This window comes from Aythya fuligula, chromosome 1 (assembly GCF_009819795.1).
Source record: "Aythya fuligula isolate bAytFul2 chromosome 1, bAytFul2.pri, whole genome shotgun sequence".
Classification (NCBI taxonomy): Eukaryota; Metazoa; Chordata; class Aves; order Anseriformes; family Anatidae; genus Aythya; species Aythya fuligula.
The window spans coordinates 43,534,658-43,558,025 of NC_045559.1; the positions used below are offsets into that span (position 1 = coordinate 43,534,658).

Sequence of the window (23,368 nt, forward strand, 5' to 3'; positions counted from 1 at the left end):
CAAAGAGTTAGCTTGTTATGACTGTTCTTGAAAAATGATAAAACAAGCAACCGGCCATCATTAAATAACAGCTAGTGCCAGTAATACCATTGTGGGGAACACTAGCAGGTGATTAGTGACTCTTAGTAAAGAATACACAAATACTTTGGCTTGTATCAGTATCTTTTTCCCTATGAACTCCTTGTAAAGTACTTTTTAGATAAAGACCATTTTCCTCAATTATCTGAATTCCACTGATACTGTATTTGCATAAATAACAGTTCAGAGGCATGCACTCTTGCTTGCTTCTATAGTATCTTTATTGACTAGGCTTCACAAAATAATTTTGCAAGGGTATTCTTACAGGCCATAAATTATTCTGATATGCCTTTGGGGTAAAAGCAACAACATTCTTATTTACATGACACCATCTCAAACTGACAAGGAAAGAATGCCAGGGGAAAAAAACAAAACAAAACAAAACAAAAAGAAAAACACTTGAGGGCACATTGATTATGCAGGTAGGTTTTCTGGAATGGGACTAATATTGCAGTGGAGATTCAGAGGTTTGCAGTTCACAAAATATTCCCTTTCACAAGTCATCAGGAAAAGCTCTACAAATGACAGCAGACCATACGAAATCCAGGAAATACATTACTCACCAGATTGTGCTTAATGAGTTCCTTGCCAAACTCAAAAGATGATGAGGCACTGTCTGTCAAGTTCTTGAGCTCTGCCTGGATTTACATACATCAAGAAGTTTAATGAGAAAACAAAAAAGCACACAAACATAAATGAAAGTTCATATTAGTCCTAAATCCAACAACATCTCCAGCAGTGTTGGGTCACTGGAAGATTTGTGCCTTCCCAATTCTACTTGATTCTTTTTACCAACTGGGTTATATTTATAGATACTAGGTCAAAAGTGGACCAGGAAAACTGTTAAAACCACTGTGCATGCATGTGGACAGGTGGCTTAATACCGGGGAAACTGAAATACATGGAATTTCTAAGAGGACACACTGACACAATAAAAGGCCATTATCAAAATTACTGATTAATACAGATAACAATGAAAAGTAATGTCTAAGTGATCTTGAACAAAGGCAAGCAAGGGCTGTCCAACAGATACCTCAGCAGCCTTCCCATTGTAAAGTCGGAAATGGTTGCAAGCCTTAAGGTTAAGAGCAATGGTGCTATCAGGAACCTGCTGAAGATAAACAGCTAGCACTTCCTGTGATACATCGTAGTAGTCCAGTTTATAATAGCATAGGGCCACATATACATTCAGAGCCAGGTACTCCCTGCAGAGCAGAGGAAAGAGGATTAAAGACAACATTTAAATCTACTAGATTCTATACATCTTTTACAAACACATCAAAATTGAGGTTTCCGAGAAATGCTTTTTGGGTACTTTTCTACCTCTAGATTGTTATATAAATTGCAGAGATCCAGTTACAGATGTACATGAGTTTTATCAACGTCAGCTATTGCAACTTCAAAGAATTACGTGCAAAATTGTTGGTTTGCAAATCTTTGAAAAGGTGGTAATTCACACTAAGGAAATCCACAGAAATTAAGTACTGTACTTTTGGCCCAGCAGAATAAGATTTTCTATGCAGTATGTGCAAAAACATTTAATACTGACATAAAACTGAAAATATCTGAATGGATCTGAATTGGACTTCAAAAAGATAGCTATATATTCTGGGGCAGCAGTTCCTATTTTACCAAACCATATTTCCAGCCACTTAAGAATTCATTTTGTTCCTTGTTAAATTATGAACTCAGAAGTTGCAGAATATGATAGAAAAAAACAGTGTGATGAAGGATAAGTAGAATGGAAATAATTCCAGACTAAAAGAAATGTAAGGAGTTCTCTACATAAACACTAAGAATTTTACCGATTGGATAATACAGACAGACACAAGGTCAAAAGTGGACAATATGAAAGGTTACAAGCAAAAGAGGAATCAACAATCACAAGCAAGAGTCACGAGGCTGGTCATCAGAGAAAGAGTAAGAACATGAGAGAGAAAGCAGGTACATAACCATTTGTGATTTCAGAAGAAATAAGTAACAAAATAAAGAAGGCTCTCAGAATGAATTACGAGAAAATATCACTAAAAGAAAGCAATAGAGAACTAACTTCTTCCTTAAACATGCAGTTTTCAACAATGATTTGCAATAAACAAAATTGAGGGGTCTGCAACTTGTGCACATTTTGCACTTGGAAAGGGGCACGGTAATTGGGGAAAATTCCTACTTTCAGAAAGCAAGCAACTAACTGGAGTTAAATACCAACAAAACCAGAGACACTGCAGCAAGGTTTAAAGAAGAGATGCCAACCGATTATCAAGAAGAATGCGCTTGTAGATATCAATAGCTTCTTGGTAGTGGGACCGCATGTAGTGGATAGATGCCAAACTAAGCTGATCTTCTGTAATGTCTTGCAGATTCTGGTGAGAGCTCATCAATTTCTTCTCATCACTGAACTAAAACAGAAGGTGTGACATTCTCAGAAGAGTTCAGTGAGAAATACGTTTTAAGTTAATTAGCTGGATTAGTTTTGCCCTTGCTGGCAAGTAGCAGGTGACTCATTTTTAACATCTGGAAGAACTCTGTTACTTCAAAGTTAATTTGACTGGTGGAGAAAGCCAAACATTAAAAGGCAGACCAGCTGAAACTAGATAAATATGAGGCTAAAACTAAGTACACATTTTCCTTTAAGGTGTGACTTAGACATAATTACATGTCACTTGCCTTGCTGGATAAGAGGGGAAGAGTTGAATTAATTATTCCATAACCAGAATTTTACAACACAAGATTTGACAGTTACTATTCAATCCAGCTGATTGTTTGCTGCTTATAGATCCAAAACTTTTTTTCTCATGGATAAACATCAGAAAAACACAAGCCTTCCCAACACGCAAGAATTAATCTTCACAATACTTCTTTACAGCACTAACAAGTTCACTTTCATCATCGCTTTAAAATTCCAGTTTAACTAAACCTTTTGTTTTTAAAAGTGTTGTCGTTCAATGCATAACAAACACACAAGGGTAAAAACAAGCACCAGAGTTAAACAATCATCTTATACTTGTATTACAATAGTAAAATTGAGGCTATTCAGCAATGACTTTCCTCAAATCACTTATTCCAGTGTTTCCCTTTGCTGGTTCTGCTAATCTCAGCAGCAGGAATTATGAATTTCTCTTATACACAAATTATATCTTATTCAACTTCATCTAAAACATTTATCTGCTCTGTTTTTCTTCGAATCCTCTTTCTCCCTTTTTGAGACAGTCACACATTGATACTCTGGTCTAAAGGCAAGAGAACTGCTTAACAGAACTAAATGCAGTGTGCTTCATACTTTCATAAAGTCTTTTATTCCCAAATACTAACTATACGAACTAGGAATTATTCAGTTTCTCTTTATCATAGGCATCTGTAAGAGCCAATGCCACTACGAAAACGTTTAAAGATTACTTCCATAAACTTACAGAGATTCAAGTAAAGAGAATCTAGCATCAAAGCTAACACTCAGTATTTGTATTTTCTTCCACCCAAAACTCAGTCTCTTCAGTATCCTATTACTTGTTAGGTATAATACATGATGGCATGAAACCAAATTTAAGGGAAGACAGCTATGTGTGGTAAGCGAAATAGTCATTTAATTGTTGAAATTAAAGTAAATCTCATGCCATAAACAGTATTACTTCTTGGATACTGAACAACTTAAGAGGACCAGTAATAACATATGGACCTTTCTGGTCAAACTGCTAAGTATAACACAGCTGCATTAGGAAATCTTGGTATACTTCAAAGAAAAAGAAAATAGTGGCTTATACACTTGGGATTCTGTTAAAATCCTAGGTTCCTTGTAATCAAAAATACCATCGAGTTCTTATTTTATGATTTACATGAAATGGGTGGTAAGACTGTAGATATTTGCCGAGGGCAATTATTCTGAGATCCTGTTTTCACACTTACTTTCTCCTCTACATTTTAATACAGTGGGGTGGTTGTGGAAAACCTTTGTTCTCCTGCCACCACAGATATTTAATTATTTGGCCAGGTTGCCTGCATAAATTACACATTACCAAATTGAAAAGAAAACAAAACGAAGTGTGAGTGAAGAAAAGACATTATACCTTATGTGCCAGGTGAAAGAGTAAACGGTTCTGGAGACGACTTTTAGGTGCTGAAAGGAAGATTCATTAAGTAAGTATCTGTGCAAAGAACAACATAGGAAATCTTTTTTTTATTAACTCCCTTTCTCAACAGTCCTGCAAAAATCAATGCTTTCTTGCCTCCCATCTTCATTCCCTGTCCATTTTGTTTGAAATCCCTGATGAAAATACTTTTTAATTGGCCTCTGCCTTCCATGAGACTTACAACTTCAAGAATTACATGACCATTTCTCTGCAGGGCCTTCTGGTTAATTCTGTGTTTTTGCACAAGTGACACACAGCACAGCATCTTTTATATAGTAAGAAAGCAGCAACAGAAACCCGAAGTTCTTTCTACAATGTTTAATATTTGAAGAAAATTGAGATTCATAATTCTAGGAATCTTTTCAACTTTCAGGGTATTGCAAATTCCATTGCTGCTGCCTTTTGGCATACATAGCTCTAATATTATTTCTGTCCTTAGGAACAAAAGGTGCATGAATGAATCCTGTACTCCGAGCAAATAAGATTCAAATTAACGTATGGAGAGGAGTGGCTCTCTAGTGCCACTGAAGTTCACAAAGTTTCTTGCTCTAGCAGGTTTAGGAATTCTATTTAATACACTTCATATGACACAAAATGTTAACTGTGGAGTTTTAAGTCTCTAGAGAGAGCCTCGTGCATCACTGAGAGTGACAAAAGTCCTTGGCCAACAGAACTATTAACTTCTTTTGTGAGCAATCTTCCAAAAAGCCTTCCCTTGTTTCCTGTATTTTTTTTAGCCTACTCAGCTAATGAGCACTCTCATTTTTGCTCAGACCAACCAGCTGGCAACCCATGTACCACAGAAAGGATTTACATGGAATCTTTACAAAAAGCAGAATTACTTACTGTGTTTATGAGTCCAAGAAAGTGCAGAGTTAGCAAAGCAATGGCCTGTAACACAAGGCTATAATTCTTCTGACATCCTAAACCATGAAAGAGGGCTCAAACCACCAAAACCTCTTTCTCTTCCCTCTCAAAGATGGAAATTTCTGGTAATAAATTAGATTTTTTGAAAAGCAGTTTAGAGAGGGATTTCCAGACTTACTTGTTCTCCACATAATAAGGAAACTCTGTAACCCAGTGAATAATGCCAAATAAAAATCAGGCTGTTCTCATCACTGTAAGGTTCTCTACCTACTTCTGCTCGACACAGAAATTGTTTCTTCCCACTCCTCCTTTCCAAGCTGTTTTATTAAAATGTGTTCCTCTGTACCAACTATTCTAGAAAAAGAGGACAGTCAATTTTACCTTTAAAGAACTGCTAGAACAGAGGAGTACCAAAAGGAAAAGGTTGTATGAGAGTTCTCACAAAGCCGAAACGTCTTGCAAAGTATTACTAATAGAGCATCAAGTAGTTACGAAGCTAAATGGTCTTCAATCTACGATATATGTGGGAATTCTCATTAGCCTAATTATTGAGGAATGGAAAGTTTTTCTGATCTATAATCAATATTGTGTAAGCTGCAGTAATATTATAATTGACATCATAGTACATTCCAGAAATGATTTTGTCCATTGAGTTTGAAGGTTAGAGTACCTTAATTTAAATACAAGTTCTTCAAAATGTTGGCAGCAGTGATACCACAGCAACTCCCCATGTGCCTCAGCATTAATTCACAGGTTTCAGTACCAAAGTTTCAGAGGGTTGCACATGGACCCCACATGTGCTTTTGTGTGAAACTTAAACCAACCATATCTGCTTTTTACAACTCAAAACATTCGGTCATCAAAGACTCCAAAAGTACAAGCAGGACAGACTGGGGAATTTACACTGAAAATAACATATTGTATAATCACAGTGCAAACAGTACAGACAACAACCTTTTTTTTTTTTTTTTTTTTTTTTTTTTGAGTAGGTTTTGTTTCTTTTTCTGAACAGGTCTTAGCATTAATTCCACTCCAAGTGACTTGCAAGTGACATTGCCTCAAGAATCCGAGGAATTCTTGTTTCACTGGTCAACCAGTGACTGTAGTGCTGCCCTCTTGATTCTGGCATTTGATCTGACATTAAAATTATTATTTACTTCTTGGCAAAAACTAGAGTTACTCCATGTAATCCTATACCTAAAAACAGGCAAAAGATAAAAACAGAGTTCTGGTGGCGTGCATGGGCATATGGAGGAGGATGAAAACTCCTATTTTGTAAATCCCATGATGCAATCCATTTGATATTCTTTAAAATAAGAAACTTTTACTTGATACCAGCCAAGTAAGAAGAGGTACATAAACCAAAAAATGTAGTCCTGTTGAAGTCCTGTTGATATAGTAAGCAGAACCATGGAAACATTAAATATCAGTAGTTTCTTTTCTCTCAGTGCCAAATGCATTTCTTGAGGAAGACAGAGAGACATATATACAAGGTCACGTTAATTTTCAGGTAGACTTTGGTACTAAGTATCGGATATAGCTGTTGTCAACCACTGGAGAAGGGAAGGAAATGATAAAACTGCCTCATCAGAGGTGATGATTTTTTGAGGAACAGTAGGCTTGTTCTTTTATTACTACTTGCTGCTATCAAATTTCATTGTCACCAACCTATCAATGCCACAAAGAAGCACAAACATCTTTTGCTATCCTACTTTTTCAAGAAGGAGACTGTTTAACTCAGCATTGAGCAATCTAAGGATCGTAACAAATATAATGACAATGCTGCAGTGCAATAAACTGGACCCTGCTCCAGTGTCTAGTATTGGCCTTGTCCTGAAGACATCATGCAGGAGCTGGACAGGTTCTCTAGTTTAACAACACACCAATATTTCTATGCTAGATTTTTTGTTGTGATCTGTGCTGATGTTCAAGGCACTAAAGTCATAGTTGATGTGGATCTTAAAAGTCTTCGCCTGTCTTTTATGTGCTGACATTGAACGGACACCTACTTGAAGTACTTGTTAAAATATAATAAGCAACCACAATAAGTGTGAAGGCATTTTTCTTCACTAACTCTTAAACAAAAGTGAAACTCTCCAGAAATGTCAGCTCAGACTCTTGGTGGGTTCCATGTTACTACCACAGGCAGTAAGAGGAACATAGTCAAGAACAATCTGGCATTTGTGCCCTCTTGTAAAGGTGTAAGGCAATGTTGGTCACGCATTCAGCACTAACAAAACCCATCTAGCAAGCATAATGCCTACACATACTCTACAGAAGCACGTCACATGCTGACAAGTGTTGAACTCATCCTAAACATACAGAGCTGGGAGTGGGTAGGAATGGAACAGTTCTGAGAAAGTTCCACCCAGATAACACAGAAAGTATAAACCAGAGAAAACCCTGTTTCCACTGTTCCTCAGCAAGAATGCCTTGCTCACCTGAACACAGCATCTGAATGAAACTCTCTGTGCCTCAGAACCACAGTCTTGTTGGTGGAGGGAAATTGCAAGGGTAAGGGAAAAATGTGAGGAAAAAACACGGTCCAACAGCGAAGCTCACACTTTCACATATTTGAATAGCTCAACTGTTCAAAATTTTCTTGCATGAAATCTGCAGAGGAAATTCTCTGAAATTTTCCCATTCCCAAAATATTTTTATTTTCTCTCAAACTTAAAAGTCAGTTCAACTATTCTCAGTTACTTGCAATACATACACATTTCATCTCAGTTGTGCCTAAACAGAGTAACTTGAAGATAACTGAAACAAAAACAATAAATTATTCGTTCAGTAGATTCCACTGTGTGTTAGAAAGCAAAACAAAAAAAAATAAATAAGATTAGTAGTTTTTAAAGTTAAAATATCTATTTTCTGATATTTTCACTTGTGCAATTTGAAAGTTCCACATATCAAACTCTGCTGTTTCAAAAAATACAGCTAAAATGCAATGAAAATGAACTACTGTTCTCAGGAAATACAATACTAGCAGAAAGCAGATAATTTTGCACATAGGTGAACATGCAGCCTACAGAAAAAGAAAACACAGCAGTTTTTCCATGCCCTCTTGTAACTGTACATTTTCACTGGTGACAACTATCTGACACCTGGCAAGCATTAGTGCATGCATAAGCAAAATGGGTTTGGAAAATGCCACTGTTCTTACTAACCCATCTCTGTTCTGCTTTTGTGCAATACTGCTCCTTCCAGTAGAGACTGAAAGGAGAAGTTTCACTGTTCAGTTGAACCACATTCTGAGCTGACACACACAGAGTTGTGAAGAAGCAAAGTAATTATAAAGTTTTGCCATCAAAAAATAGAAGGAGGGAAAAACAAAGAAAAAAAAAAACACAACAACAACAAAAAGAATGCTCTCATGACTGGTTAAGCAACACAACCCTGTCTGTGCATGAATCTTAAATTTAATTGTAAAATTCCATGCTTATCCTAAAAAGACTGTTTTTCATAACAGATTTAACTGCAGCCCCACTTATGTGCAAATCACATTTGCTGGCATATATTTTGTGGTTTAACAGAACACTGTTGGTTCTTGTATTTTTCTTAATGCAGTGCTAGCCAATGGCTTCTGAGAGCACAGTACAGGCTTTTAAATACTAGGATTAGGTTGCCAGGCTCTCTGGGCAAATGTGCCAGGCTGAGTTCCTGGTCCTTGTCATTTATTTCTTGAAGGCACATGGCCTGGGAATGCCACATAAAACTATTTTGTTTTATAATGAAAAAATAACAATTAATTATTATTTATTAAGCCAAGATGAAGACTTTCAGCCTCATTCTCTCAAGCCTGGATGGGCTCACACACACTAAGGAAAACATTTGTTCAACCCACGCATGACAGCACAGATGCAGAAGGAATAAACAAAGCATCACTTGGCAACTTGGCTACAGGACGACTACAAAACAACAGTAGCTGACTTGAAGTAACTCTGCCTTCATCACAAAACCAGGAATATTAGTAACCATAATGTAAAGGGACAGCAGGGAAAAAGAAGAAGCTAGAAATATTGGAAAGGAATTTGGAAGAAAGCCTAGAGGAGACGAAGTACAACTATAATGAAAAACCTTCAAAGAAGGATTCTTCTTTACTGACTTTTTGTTATACTTCTTAAGTTATAGTTGGAGCAATTCTGGTTTATATGACTTTTGATATACACATTTATTCTTTCCTGAGAGAATGTACCAAGAAGATTTAATTAAGTAATGACAAGCTGAGAGAACACTTCACATTTAGTATAAAGTAAACACAAAACCTCACTCCACAAGAGAATGCAAACTATCTATCTTGTGTGAAATACAATAATTACCTCATGGCTTTTCACCCTAATTTCCTAATTTTTAAACGTCCTGCATATTTTTCCTCAGACAGCAAACAATTTTCTTAAGCAGCAGCAAAAGTACGTGGCAAGAAGGAACTTCTATTTGATTTCTAGATAGTTATATTTTTATGTGGAAAAACTGTTCCAGAAAGCTAGTTGACATTTATGTTCCCTTTCATGCAGACTTCAACACTGTAGAAATCCAGAACTATAATTGAAAATAAATTATTTCTCCCTCATTTATTTTAGCACCATGCCACTTTCAGGGGCTTCACATGTCAACTGCATCAATAAACAGCAAATAGTATGCACAAATTCAGGTCCAATAATCCTGAAACAGCAATGGTAAGCAGCCCAACACAAATGATATCTGTCATTCAGATGGCAGTGTTAAAGACAGTACTGGATAAACGATATTCTAGAGATATCACCTGTTGTGTCCACTACCCAAGAAAATATTTTGCTTCTTCTGGATCTTTGCAAAACAACACAAGGAATCACAAGATGCCATGGCTTTAGCTGTTAACAATCATCACTGATGCAACTGAAAAATCCTAAAAGCACTGAAAGACGATATATCTTGAGTGAAAATAAAATGATTCAACCACAATGTCGGAAAGCGTAAAGTGACAGGAGTGAAAAAAGGGGAATATACAACACTTGTCTTTTCTCCATTGAAAGCTTCCAAGTATTACAAATCTTCAGCTGGGACTGCCTCCCCACCAAGCTTAAGTAGCCAGCATCAGTATTACAGTACTCAAGAGAAAGGCTTAGCATCTCACTACAAGAACAGGCATGCTACCCTACTTAAACAATTACATAAAAATCAGGAACTGACATTGCCAGTGTTAGCACTAAGCTATTTTCTGTTCCCTCCTGCAGCTACTTTCCCTGTGTCATGCACTCCTTTCTTAATATTCCTGCCCTTTTCTGTTAGTGGTTAAGAGTATCACTAACCGCACCACGTACCTTACCACTCGCCATGCTGCTAAACTGATCTGAGGGGCAGGGAAACATTAACCTTCCTCACTTCCAGCTCACAGCTAATAAAGATGCATGCCCAGCTGTGCATCTGTCATCTCTAGAATGGATTACTGTAATTCGCACTATGTGAAGCTGATGACAATGAGCAGGCTCCAACTGGTACTGGACACAGCCACTTGCTTTCTCCATCGTTTAGGTATAGTGAACCTCAGGATCTATTGTCCAGTTATTTTTAGTTCAAATCCTAGATTGTAATCTCCCAAACCTCAAGCTTGTGGTACTTTAAAGACAAAATTATTACCTGTGAATACTAGAATTTTACACACTTCTTAAACAACACAGATCACTTCTTGAACAATACAGATCACAAATCAACAACACAGAATACAAAGCCCTGCAGGAAACTTTACTTTTGGAAACAAACCATTTTCAGTTGTGGGAATCAAGGTCAGAATGTTCTTTCAGAGGACTTTAATGAGATACCAGCATCTAACTATTTCTAAAAAATGCCATAAAACTGTCCTCTTTGGAGGGGCTCCTCCACAGTAGCAGAAAATACACTTTTCTAACTATTTTCAGCCCAAGACTAGAAAACTAAAGAAAGAAACAAAAAAGAAAACGAAAGACTCATTGAGAATCTTATCCTAAAAAGGCAAGAGTCAGAAGCTGACTGAGAACATCACTATTAATTCAACTTAGAAAGCACTGAGATACAATGGTAATGGGAAACAATATAAATCACTAAGATAAATGGAAAGTGATGGGTAACAAAATTAAACTGCAGAAACATTTTTAGGCAGTAAAAATTGCCTTGGAATCTAATTTCCATTTCTCTTTTTTCAATGATCCCATGCATGTTCAGATTAGAGTGGAACCGTAATAATGCGACTGCAGCAAACTCCACGTCTTGAAGAATCAGATCCCTAATATCTAACCTACAAGGCAGTAAGACCACCTACTAAGTCACTCAAACTGCGTAAACAGAATTCTTGTCCACATAAAAGAGAATGCTGAATTCTCTCATATGCTTATTTTTTGATAGTATCACTATCCTAATTAGCTTCATCTGCACTGGCTCAGAGACATGGAATCAGTCAAAAGAAGAGTAACTTTTTGCTGCTGGTCAGCATATGCTGGGTTTTGTATTTAGAAATTAAACAGAGAACTTACTTTCCAGATGCTTCTTTCAGTTCCAGCTGCTCCACCTGCCCAAGCTATTTTTAGGGAGCAAACTGCATTAAAACTCTCATGTTGAATGGAAAAAAACAACAACAAAAAACACAGCTCAAAAGTATCCTTTATTCCTCTGAAAAAAAGCACCAGATACTTTCTCTGGAAAACACTTTTAAGTGTTCAAGTCAACAAATAGTTCTTTCCATCAGAGACATACATCTCACCTTTCAAGGCTGCTTGTTCAGCTTGTGTATACATCCCCAGGAAAAAGTAGGTACATGCCAGGTTTACCCAAACATCAGGATTGCAATCTGGTTTTTTGGTCAAGGCTTCATATTCCTGTAACAGAAGAGGGGGATGATGTGTTTTTAATTGTTTAAAAGCATAGGTGTGTATTAAATATCATTTTTTCTTCCATCATTTAACAATGTATTTAATTTTTAACAACATATATTTAACAGTATATCAGTCTGATGTTGGTGCTGGGGAAGCTCACGGAGCAGATTACCTAGAGTGCCATCACACAGCACCTACAGGGCAACAGGTGATCAGTCCCAGTCAGCACGGGTTTATGAAAGGCAGGTCCTGCTTTATGAACCTGATCTCCATCTACAACACAGTGATGTGCTCACTGGATGAGAGAAAGGCTGTGATATGGTCTACCTAGACTTCAGTAAGGCTTTTGACACTGTTTCCCACAGCATTCTCCTGAATAAGCTGGTTGCTCAAATCTTGTATGGGTGTATGCTTTATTGGGTTAAAAATTGGCTGGGTGGCTGGGCCCAAAGAGTTGTGGTGAATGGGGTTAAATCCAGTTGGAGGCCGGTCAACAGTGGTGTACCCCAGGACTCAGTACTGGTGCCAGTTCTCTTCAAAATCTTTATCAGTAATCTGGGCAAGGGGATTGAGTGCACCCTCAGTAACTTTGTGGTCAACAAGATGTGTGCGAGTGTTGACCTGCTCAAGGGTAGAAGGGTGCTGCAGAAGGATCTGGATAGGCTGAGGCCAACTGTATGAGGTTCAGCAAGGCTAAGTGTCAGGCCCTGCACTTGGGGAACAACAACCCCAAGCAGAGCTACAGGTTGGGAGATGAGTGGTTGGAAAGCTGTGTGGTGGAAAGGGACCTGGGGGTATCGGTTGATAGCCAGCTGAATAGGAGGCAGAAGTGTGCTCAGGTGGCCAGGAGGGCCAACAGCAAGCAACCTGGCTTGTATCAGGAATATTATGGCCAGCAGGACTAGGGAAGTGATTGTCCCTCTGTACTCAGCTCTTGTGAGGCCTCACCTCAAATACCATGTTCAGTTTTAGGCTCTTCACTACAAGAAGGCCATAGAGGTGCTGGAGTATGTCCACAGAAGGGCAATGAAGCTGGTGAGGGGTCTAGAAAACAAGTCTTATGAAGAGCAGCTGAAGGAGCAGCGGTTGTTTCAGATGGAGAAAGGAGGCTCGGGGAGATTTTATCGGGCTCTACAGTTACCTTAAGAGAAGCTATAATGAGGTGGTGATCAGTGTCTTCTCCCAGACACCAAGTGGTAAGACAAGAGGAAACTACCTTAAGTTGTGCCAGGGGAGGTTGAGGTCGGATATTAGGAAAAATAATTTCACTGAAAGGTTTGTGAAATATTGGAATAGGCTACCCAAGGAAGTAGAGTCACCAACCAGGGAGGCCTTCAAAAAATGTGTAGATGTGGAGCTTAGGGACATGGTTTAATGGTGGACTTGGCAGTGCTACGTTAAAGGTTGGACTAGGTGATCTTAGAGGTCTTTTCCAACCTAAATAATTCTATATAATTAGATTATTCAGATCAACCAATTTATTCTTAAATTCATTGTCCTTCTTACAACTATTACATTTTAATCTAAGATATGTTCAGCAGCCCTCTTTTGTTTAGAGAGATGGAACAGACAATGGGGACAAGCAACATTATAAGTCTTCACTGCAGGAGCATGAATTTTGTCAATGTTGTAACAGTTACAATGCCATCAACATAACCAACCTTTCCTCCCTCTTTTCTGATGCTTTCCTAACTCCTCCTTCAGTCAGAGGAGGAGTCAAAAACACCCAGGAAATCTCTGTGAATACTTACTGAAGCAAGTGTCAAATATCCTATTATAAATCTGTAAGTAGTGTCTCAATATAGATTTAAAAAGTGATCTTCAAAGTGAGGGTGCATGAAAGATAACCCAATGAGGTGTGGGAAGAAAATATTTTGTATCATTAACAAATAAAATGAGTATTTCCAAAATAGTGTTTAGTTCATATTTATATCTTTTTAATTTCTATTTTTGTGTATGTTTTATAATTACATAATATGGTAGTACTGTACATATCAATAATGCTAGTATTGATAGTACATTGGTACATTTATATAGTTTATAATAAATACACATATACAACAGTTATGTTGTATATGTGCTCAAAATGTTTGTGCTCAAAAATTTTTTACTGATAGAGGTTCACAAACAGAAATGTTTGGAGACTACTGAAGTCAGTACTGGGCACATTCAATACTTCCTTATGCATAAAATTGTAATTAGAGCAAATATACTAAAGTGTGCCTAACCTCACCTTTTCTCATATGAAGATTTACAGCCAAGAGCTATCGAAAGCCACTGGATACCATATTCTGATGTTTCTTACACATCCACGTTCATTATATATCCCTTAATACTGCTACATAAATTGCTTCATTTCTTGTTGTTTGTGGAGAAAAAAAAAAAGTAAAAACTAAGTGATAAATCTTTCAATCTACTTTTTTAATGAAGCAAGAAATCACTGCAGCTACCAGTGACATTCCTAAATATAAACATCTTTGCTCTGCATAACAATAGGTACGAAAAACACAACCAAGGAGATCCCTTGATGCTATTTTTTCCTCTTCAGGCTTCTGTTAAATTACTAGGAAGGACCAGCCCAGTGAAAGTGCCTCCTGCTGGTGCTCCCACTCTCCATCCAGTCATGTCCAATAAGGCAAAAGCAGGCCAGGTCATTCAAGGTTCTCACAAGACCTGCTTAAAGAATGCAATCCCCATAATTCCCAACCAGCATAAGCCTCTCATCCCTCCCAGCAACACACCCCATTGCTGACTCCGTATTCTTCCTCCAAACATATGAATTGGGATTTCCCCCTTCCAAGTCAGAGTCTACCAGATTGTGCCGTTATGGGAGGAAGTCTTCTTCCCCTGGGGCAAAGACACATATTTTATATATATAAATCACTACAGAAAATAAGCTATGCCCAAAGGGCAGAGAATTCCAAGAACAGACATACGCTGAAAACAATGAAGCTTAGAGTGTGCAAGCATAAAGATTTTTTTCTGTTGCCAAGTGAAAGCAAACTGCACTTCCAAACAGAGAAGCTATTGGTAAGGTGTGCCCTTGAATGCTAGCCCAGTCTTCCTAGTCCTCAGGGACTAGCTGTCCTTCAGGAAGACTTTGAAATAAATCAATAAATTAATTGATCAAAAAACAAACCAAACAAACATTTACACACAGGCCTGCCTTTCCTACTGAGATCAGCTCAGTCTTGACACAGGCCTGTCACAGAGCTCTCAGAGACAGGCCCCTGCTCTTTATTGGGACCATCTGGAATCTTTCAAAATCCATTCTGATTAAATGCACCCAAAGGTCTCTTTTGGCTATGGCTTCAGGGAGATTAATTAGAAAAGACAAAATGCATAAACACAAGTCATCTTCTGGCTTTGCCTGTCAAGGCAAGCAATAAATAAAGTGCTATAGCAGTACCAATGTCAATCTATGGAAACACAATATATAAAAATGAGGACCATTAGTCTTCTCTACCCTGTACTTCTAGGCTATGAGCCTAGACTATGTGCTGTTGCCCCTTCCCTCAACAAAAGGCATTCAATGTTACATTCTCTCAACAACTACTTCACAGGAGCTTTTCATCTGCCTTGCCAAGAAAAAAACAACACACCACCAACCAACCAACACACTCAAACAGCCTTCCCAACAGTCAACCTGTGACATATTTTTGCCAACTAGGGCCATAACAGCTTCTTGCTTTTTTGTTCCCCACTCCCTTCCACCTCTCTCCCCTAGCAGGGGACAAATGTACCTTTCCAAAGAAGCTGGCTGCCAGGTAGATTGCCTATGACTACAGACACCTACTGGCAATGTTGAGGGTGCAGAGCAGAACTGTGCTGGCCTCATTGCTGGTCAGGATTCTCCAAGCTCATAAATGCTGGTCCTAAGAGCTATTCAATAGGCTCACACACAGGGGCCTCTTATAGTTGCCTCAAAAGTGCTCAAAGGAGGTGTGGAGATACTTGTTTCCTGATTATAGTAATGACAGAGAAGCCTAGAGAACTTCCCAGAGCCAAAAATCCATCCTTCACTTTCTAGTTCCAGCTGCCAGGAACATTGCATGCATGTTCATGTATTCTCATAGTCCCAGCAGAAACACTCAAGTAAAACCAGATATTGCCCATGCGTGAACCATTACCCTATTATACTCCTGTTCCTGTCATGCTTCATTATTTGACTGAAACAATCCTGAGTCAAGTCAGGTTAGCTAGGAGGTCCTGTCCAAGCAAAGAGGTGGAGCAGCTCCTGATTCTCTGCTGTAAGGGAGGCAGTCAATAGGAAAGCCTGCCTGAATCCCTTGCTGTAGTTTGTTTCTGCCAAAATCTCACAATGCATTGAAGGCTCTGCTCTCACATGCAGCTGACGGGCTGAAATGGCTAAGCATTATCATATCTAGCAGCTCCCTTTCTTAGGTCCTGGATGCTTCAATTTATAACAGGCAGCCCTGAAATTGATTCAGACTGATGTTCTGATTCTGGCTGGTCCTCGGGTGACACTGGATAAGTGCTACGAACAAGTCATGTGAGAAAGACAGATGGGGGGGTTCCCCTATTAGGAACAGAAGAGATGGAAGACTCCACAAAACTAATTAGATCCTCTCATTGACTACGGGGGGTCCTGGTTGCCATATAATGCCAAGAAGTCTCTAGCCACCCCCCGTTAGTAAAAAATCAGTTTGTGAGTATGAAGGAAGCTGACTGTCCCCAGCGAGGAACTGCCACCGTGAATGGTAGAAGGGTCCAGTGCAGGGTCACTTGTAAACAGGTGCACAGTAATAGTGATGATCCCACCAGACAAGTGTTGGTGGTATACCCTTTGAGAAAGGCTTCTACCTGCTAACATGGGGGAGTGTGACGTTAGTCAGGCTTAAGTTAGAGTTCAGCCTAGAAACTGACAGTTGGTGTGCCTACGATAGGAAAAGAACCACATTTGAATGTGCTGCCATTTTCAATATTGCTGCCATTCTCCCTGAAGGTATTCTTGGGGTTGCAGGTCTGTCTGTTTTTCACTTTTTTCCCCACCTCTCCCAGTAGGTGACAGAGGCCACCTTAGCCCAATTCCCAAACCTCTCCATAAGTTGCCATGCAACCAGCATGCCTAGCTCACGTGAAAGCATCAATACAAATAAAAGGAATATTGAGTAGCTGAATTTCTGAAGAGCCTCATCAGGTATAAAGAATATAAACTATGGACTAGGACTATAGTGACACAGGCTATGTACGTTGTCACTTGCAGGCATTTGGGATTGTGAATCATTTGGTTTGTGTGTAATGTAACTATGAGGATTAGAAAATTCTTCAGAATTCTCCAGACTCATTTACTGTGGTCCCAGCACACTCCAGAATGCTCCAGGAGTTCAGATAATCAAGGAATTTGTCCTTGAGAATACACCAATGCCTACAGCATTGCACTGCAGCCTTGAAGCTGATAACTGAAAGGGAATTCAGCCTCCACAGTCAACACTCTTTCCCTTGATCACTACAACATTGGGAATTGCAAACACAATGTTCAGTCCCAAAAGAAACTAGACTGAGATACACAAGCTCATTTCCCACATGACACCAAAGTGACAAAGATATTAGCATTTGTCACTGTGCCAAAATCAATCATAAAGGAGAAAAGATAGGCCTTGTGATCTCTCACTTAAAAAAGGTTTGTATGCATGGTTTATGGTTGGCTTTTTTTTCCCCCTACTAGGATGGGAAGATGGAAAAATAGAGCAGATTGTAGTTTTTAAAAGCTTGAAGCAATAGCATCACCTAGTGGTGAATCAAACACCACAGACAATGTAATTTCTACAAAAATGACAGTTATTCTTTCATTGAAGGAAGCATTTAAAATCTGCTCTGGCTATATAAGCACCTACTAGGTATTCCAAAGAGCAGAATTTATTTCGAAGAAATTCCAACTATTCTTTGTTTGTATGCAAACATTTTTTCCTCTTTTTAAAATTCCACTCCCTATTAACACCCTAACATTTAGATATAAACTAAGTAAAGCCACTGATTGTTATATTCAAAATCTTTAAATGACAACTCTAAACGTGAATATTAAGTTAATGTTATGTTCTACACTATTGCTATACATTCTATATACTATGTATACCATCAGTTTAATTACACTGAACAGTTCTAACTTCTCCCAATAGACGTTTCCTTTTTAATTTTTAAAGTAAGGGGAAAGTGCATTGTGAACTTGGAAGCTATAAGAATTCCATTTCTGCCTTGCACATTAATCTTGTGCATGTGATCACGTTTAACTATAGTTAAACATCTAATGTTATCTATAGAACAATTACGATATTTCGTCTTTTAATCTATTTCACCATGGTTATATTGTTTTGTTAATACTTCAAATAATCATCTGTTTTTAACACTTCTCCCAGGGAAGGCAAGTTAAAAGACTGTTAAATATTTTCTCAGAGTATAGTTACACCTTTACAGCAAATTGTAATGGAGATCTCCACCAATTAACATTGGTCGAAACAAATAGGACTAAAAGAGTGCAATACAGCCTCGTATGGGTGCAGAAATTCACACCTGTAGGAATGCAGCAATGAGACAACCACCACTCAGGCAGACTGGGTTGTTTCTGAATGTTCACTAGCTTATATGCAGCCTTATGGGTACCACCACACAAGTCCCCACAACGCTCTCTGTGCTGGGGTGCACACTGATTCCAGCCCTCAAAGCTACAAAGCACAGTAGGCAACAATATCTGTTAACACTTCTGTAGAGAAATATGCTGGCACAACTGTGGAAAGGATTCCAGCGACATTGACAATAAACTGACTGCCAACAAACTGAGCTTCATTGGAGACAGAAATCAACACGAAAGAGAAAGAATTACACATGGATTCATGCACGAGAAGTAACACAACAACACTGTATGGTGCAAATATTGGTATTTTATGCATGTCTGAATAATCAACATGTCTCTTTGTAACTTAAAACTTTTGGAGAATAAGAATGTCTTATTCCATTAAATATATATGTCTCATACAAGAAAACATGCAGAAGAACAATCAAGTACATCAAATAGCCAGAGACATCAACCTCTACAGACAATTAAAAAATTATGTATATTACAGATAACGTACACAATGAAGACAAAGGCATAATTAAACCTGAAAACAAAATCGTGTAAAGTTAATTGCAAAAAGTTTATTGAAAATTGAGGACATGAACTATGACATTAGAAGGGACAAATTAGGTTACTGAGCCTAGTATTAAATACGAGTAAATAACTACACGAGGTCTATTTTCATGGGCAAATACCTTTTTCCAATCCAAACTGCCTCCCTACCACATGTCTGTGATTTAACTGGCTGGCAGGACCGTTCCCCGTGCAGGACATCCTCCTGCTGTCATCCCCGCAGCCCAGGTTCCCCACTCCCTATTCGGGGAGCAAGCTCTCCTCCCCTTACCTCCAGCGCTCTCTTGTAGTCGCCCAGATGGAAGGCAGAGTACCCGATCCACAGGTCGGTGTCCTCCTCCTGCTCCCCCACGTGCCGTTTAAACTTGGGAGAGGAAGAAGAAAGAACGTGAGCGCTTTGCCCGGGCCCCCGGGGGGCTGCCGTTCACCCTCCCCGACCAAGACCCGTCACCTCCAGCAAGGCGATGGCGCCGGTGAAGTCCCGGAGGGCCAGGAGCTCTTCCAGCTGCGGCACCTTCTTCCCCTTCTTCCTCCGCCGGTCTCCCGCCGCCGGGGCGCTCCCCACGGCCGGCTTGGCCCGGGAGAGCATCTGGGCGGAGAGCGGAGCGGAGCCGGGTCAGGGAAGGGCCGGGGGTACCCCCACCGCCCGGCTCCCCCCCGTCCCCGCCCGCCCCGTCCCTCACCATCCTGCCGCCGGGCCCGCGCTCCCCGTTTCCCGCTCCGCCGCCGTTGCCGTTGCCGCTGCCGTTGCCGCGGTAACGGCGGGGCGGAAGGAGGCGCAGGCCCGAGCGCGGCCGGCGAACGGGCGCCGGCTGGAGGCGGACGCCGTCCCCCTCAGTTCCGCCGCCGCGGGTGCGGGTGAGGCACTGCCAGAGGGGGGCCGGTCCCTCGCCGGGGCTCCCCGGTAAAAGAGGGGCAGCCTAGGGAGCCGCCTCGCCCGCCGCAGGCCCGGAGGAGCTGGCTTTTTGATCCTCTGGGCTGCGGTTGCCTCATGCACAGAGGCACGGTCATGTAAATGAGTCTTCTGGTTGTCCCCCACACCTCATGGGCACCCCAGTGCTTGGCTTGGAGGTCCTCGTGCTTTCAATAATCATCTTGCAGACCCTCTCTAGTATCTGGTCTCTACTCCTCTACTTGGCTCTCAGGTCGTTTGTTCTCCTTGCCAGTTAGACCATCTCCATGTTTACTAGTGAATACACATGGACAGACACCCCTACACAATATGCATGCATTCAGTGTCTCCAGGTGCTGGCATGCCGGACACACGGACCCCTAACAACTTGTGGTCTAATTCCAGTTGCCGGCACTAAAATCTCCATACACACACATGCACACAGAATAGAGAATCCCTTTGTACAAGAAGATAGTTAGAAGTGGAATTTAATATGAAGACAAGACAGACTGTGCCTATCAGATGCAGGGCACAGCCAGAGAAGTGTATTATGCATCATTTTCTTTATACATGGGCAGCCCCTTTTATCCCCTTATTCATCCATACTGGTTCCTTCCCAAACCACCTTGATCCCTCCCTTTTCCCACCTTTACTCCTCCTATTGAATATCCCATACTAAATTTTGTGTAATCCCGGAAAGCTTTTCCCTGACATCCCATGATGAGTCTCATACACTTATAGTCACTACTGCCCCTTAGTCTGTAAGGTGCTCCACAGAGCTTCTTCCGTTGATCTTGATGGGCTGATTGCTCTCCTGTGACAGCCCTGGGAGGAGCTAGGTCAACGTGAATGAGGTTTTTGGGGTTCCTCACCTGTCATTATTCTTCTGTGCTTCTTTGTTTTTGTGGTGATGAGACTTCCACCAAGTAGCTTTACAAGAGCCTTTCCCTGAAGGTGGCGCACAAGTCTGGTGCCTGCTGCCCTGTGGTGGTTGTAGATGATGAAAGGGAGAGAGAATAGAAATAGGATTTTTAGTTGCTAGAATCCTCTCACATGGCCAACTTCAGCAGTCAGGGAGACACTGAACAGGAGCTCCCATGGTGGAACCTCGGGCTGGAAATGGGACACCAGCACAGATGGAGCTTTTGGCTGACTCAGCAGGGCTGTTCATGTGCTCCAATAAAGAATCATGGTTTGCTGGATTGTTGCTGGTAATATTCTCTTGGTAGGATGCTATGTAGCCAACAAGTCATAACACATGGATGTTTATATTTTTTTGTAAAAACTACCAGCTGGTAAAAAATACCAGATCTGGTAAAAACTACCAGATGGTAGCCATTCCATCTATATTACCATAAACATGATAATTGAGAGTATAATATAAAATGTTAGGTGTGCAGGTTGTGTACATTTTAACAATATACAGTACTTGATCTCTTTGGAAAATCCTGGTAGTGACCTTGTTTCTTGTAGCATTTCTGACATTGCAGTTTGCTGCAAATAGAACAGATCTGTTCTAATTACAGAGGAACACCACACAATATAATTCACCAGACTTTCTTCTTTTATACTTTCTTAATTGCACCATTAGAAATTCCAGTGAAGAGGAGCAATAAATTATGCTACTGTTGACAACTACCCAAAACACCTGTCCATGGAGTGTTTTAATGAAGTATCTGTATTTCTGGCTTTTCTGTTTCCTTGAGAATAAAAATTACTTTGCAGTCCATCAGAAAGAAATGAGACTTTTGTTGTTATTTGCTTGTTTTGGTACAAATATATCCTGGCACACTGCAACCATTTGTAACCTAGTTCAGCAATAAAGAACTGTGTACTTCTTCAGAGTATGGTTCCTATGTTTGCATTCTCCCAGTCACTTCAAACCAGCTTGGCCCTTGAAAAATACAGTACTTGCAACTGTCCCTGAGAAGTTATGCTGCAACCGGAATCCTTGGGAGCATTGTCTTGATGTCCCTTGCTTATGAATATGTTTTCGTACCACAGGCCTCTCTCCTAAAGGAAAGAATATAATCTACTCTCCCACAGAGGATTTTTAAGTAAGAAATTAATTTCAAGTTAGTCAATAAGTGATAAAGATTAGGTACCACTGATTTGGCTTCCTTTCATAGCTCTTCTGTATTAAGTAAGGTATTATCTTTATCAGGAGGAAATTCATTTTCCATAAATAATTCTGAAATTATTTTTCAGAGATTTAAGCTTTTTATTTTTTTTATGCTGTCCAGATTGTATATATAAACTAATTTTTATAATACACATATCCATCCTCTTATCAGTTGTCTAGGATTTTCTATTCCCTAGCAGAAAAAATAAAATAAAATAAAATAAAATAAAATAAAATAAAATAAAATAAAATAAAATAAAATAAAATAAAATAATTGTTCTGCAGGCCAGAACAGCTTTGCAAGTGTAAGAATCTCCTCGTCAAAACCATATGAAATCAAGAAAAACATGTAGATTGACAGGGATATTGTAAGATGTCTTTTTCCTTTCAGATCTTAAACAAAGCCTCAAAGTACTTCACTTCAAACTGAAATAAAATAATAATTTTTGTAAATACCTCACAGTAATTTTCAGTACTGCCATGGAACATTCTGGTTCTGTACAGAAGGCTAGGAAACAATGAAGACTTTGATTTAATATTTTTTTAGTATATAAATGACAAAGTAAACTGGGTAAACAAGGGAAACAGAAGGAGCAGAGATGTCACTGCTGGAGGTATTATATTTTTGACTGAAATACAACCATGCAAGCACAAGTATGATTAGACAAGATTATTATTAAAAAAAATAAAAATGAAAGTATGTATCGACTACATTGCTTTCTATCATCTTTTATATAGATTCTTTTGCAAGATCGTGCTGATCTAAGAACCAACATACTAAATACAGCCAAAATATTAACAGAAATGAAAGAAAGCTCTCAACTGCATCACTGGTTTCCGCCGTTTCCCAGTGGCTTCCTGAATTCTTACATGGTGAATCCAAAGCAGAGTAATGTCTGAGAGCTAACAGAAATGCAGTACCTGTGGTTTAGCTGTGGGCACAAGGGGGACGGTGTCAAGTGAGATAAAAATAGCAGCCAAACCAGTTCCTTGTTATTTGCATGGCACTGGTGGGGTCCCAGTATCTATCTGCACTGTCATGGGGACTTTCTTGACCAAATGTTTTGTGGCGGTGGAAAGCAGCATGAACAAATGTGAGGTGTTTCTGTGTGGCAAGCTCTCTGCTCATCAGAGGGAACTAAGAAGGGAGAAGTCTGACCTTAGTGGTGCTTCAGGAGGCAATTCCCCTAAGCACTGTTTATACAAGCACACCTCTTTATTGTGCAATTTCATTGCCTCCAAAAAGATAATGTGTTCCATATGGGTTAGTATCAACTGAACTTCAACTCACCTGCAACATGGGAAAGTAAAAATCTA

General features: G+C 39.6%; 1 protein-coding gene across 2 annotated transcripts in view; it reads right to left on the reverse strand.

The window, feature by feature from the left end:
• Positions 1–19,765, reverse strand: part of TTC26 (tetratricopeptide repeat domain 26) — a 48,568-nt gene extending 28,803 nt beyond the window's left edge. The window contains exons 1-8 of one of the 2 annotated variants that reach the window (XM_032207990.1): positions 19,721–19,765; positions 19,489–19,626; positions 19,309–19,401; positions 11,779–11,893; positions 4,137–4,186; positions 2,329–2,474; positions 1,112–1,283; positions 642–716 (exon numbers count right to left, since the gene is read on the reverse strand). In XM_032207990.1, the coding sequence (XP_032063881.1) occupies positions 642–716; positions 1,112–1,283; positions 2,329–2,474; positions 4,137–4,186; positions 11,779–11,893; positions 19,309–19,401; positions 19,489–19,626; positions 19,721–19,723 (792 nt within the window). In that variant the 5' untranslated portion in view covers positions 19,724–19,765. Of the gene's footprint in view, positions 1–641; positions 717–1,111; positions 1,284–2,328; positions 2,475–4,136; positions 4,187–11,778; positions 11,894–14,123; positions 14,168–19,308; positions 19,402–19,488; positions 19,627–19,720 lie in introns of those variants that run through there. The other variant, XM_032207991.1, reaches the window with a different exon arrangement.
• Between the last annotated feature and the right edge of the window lie 3,603 nt (positions 19,766–23,368).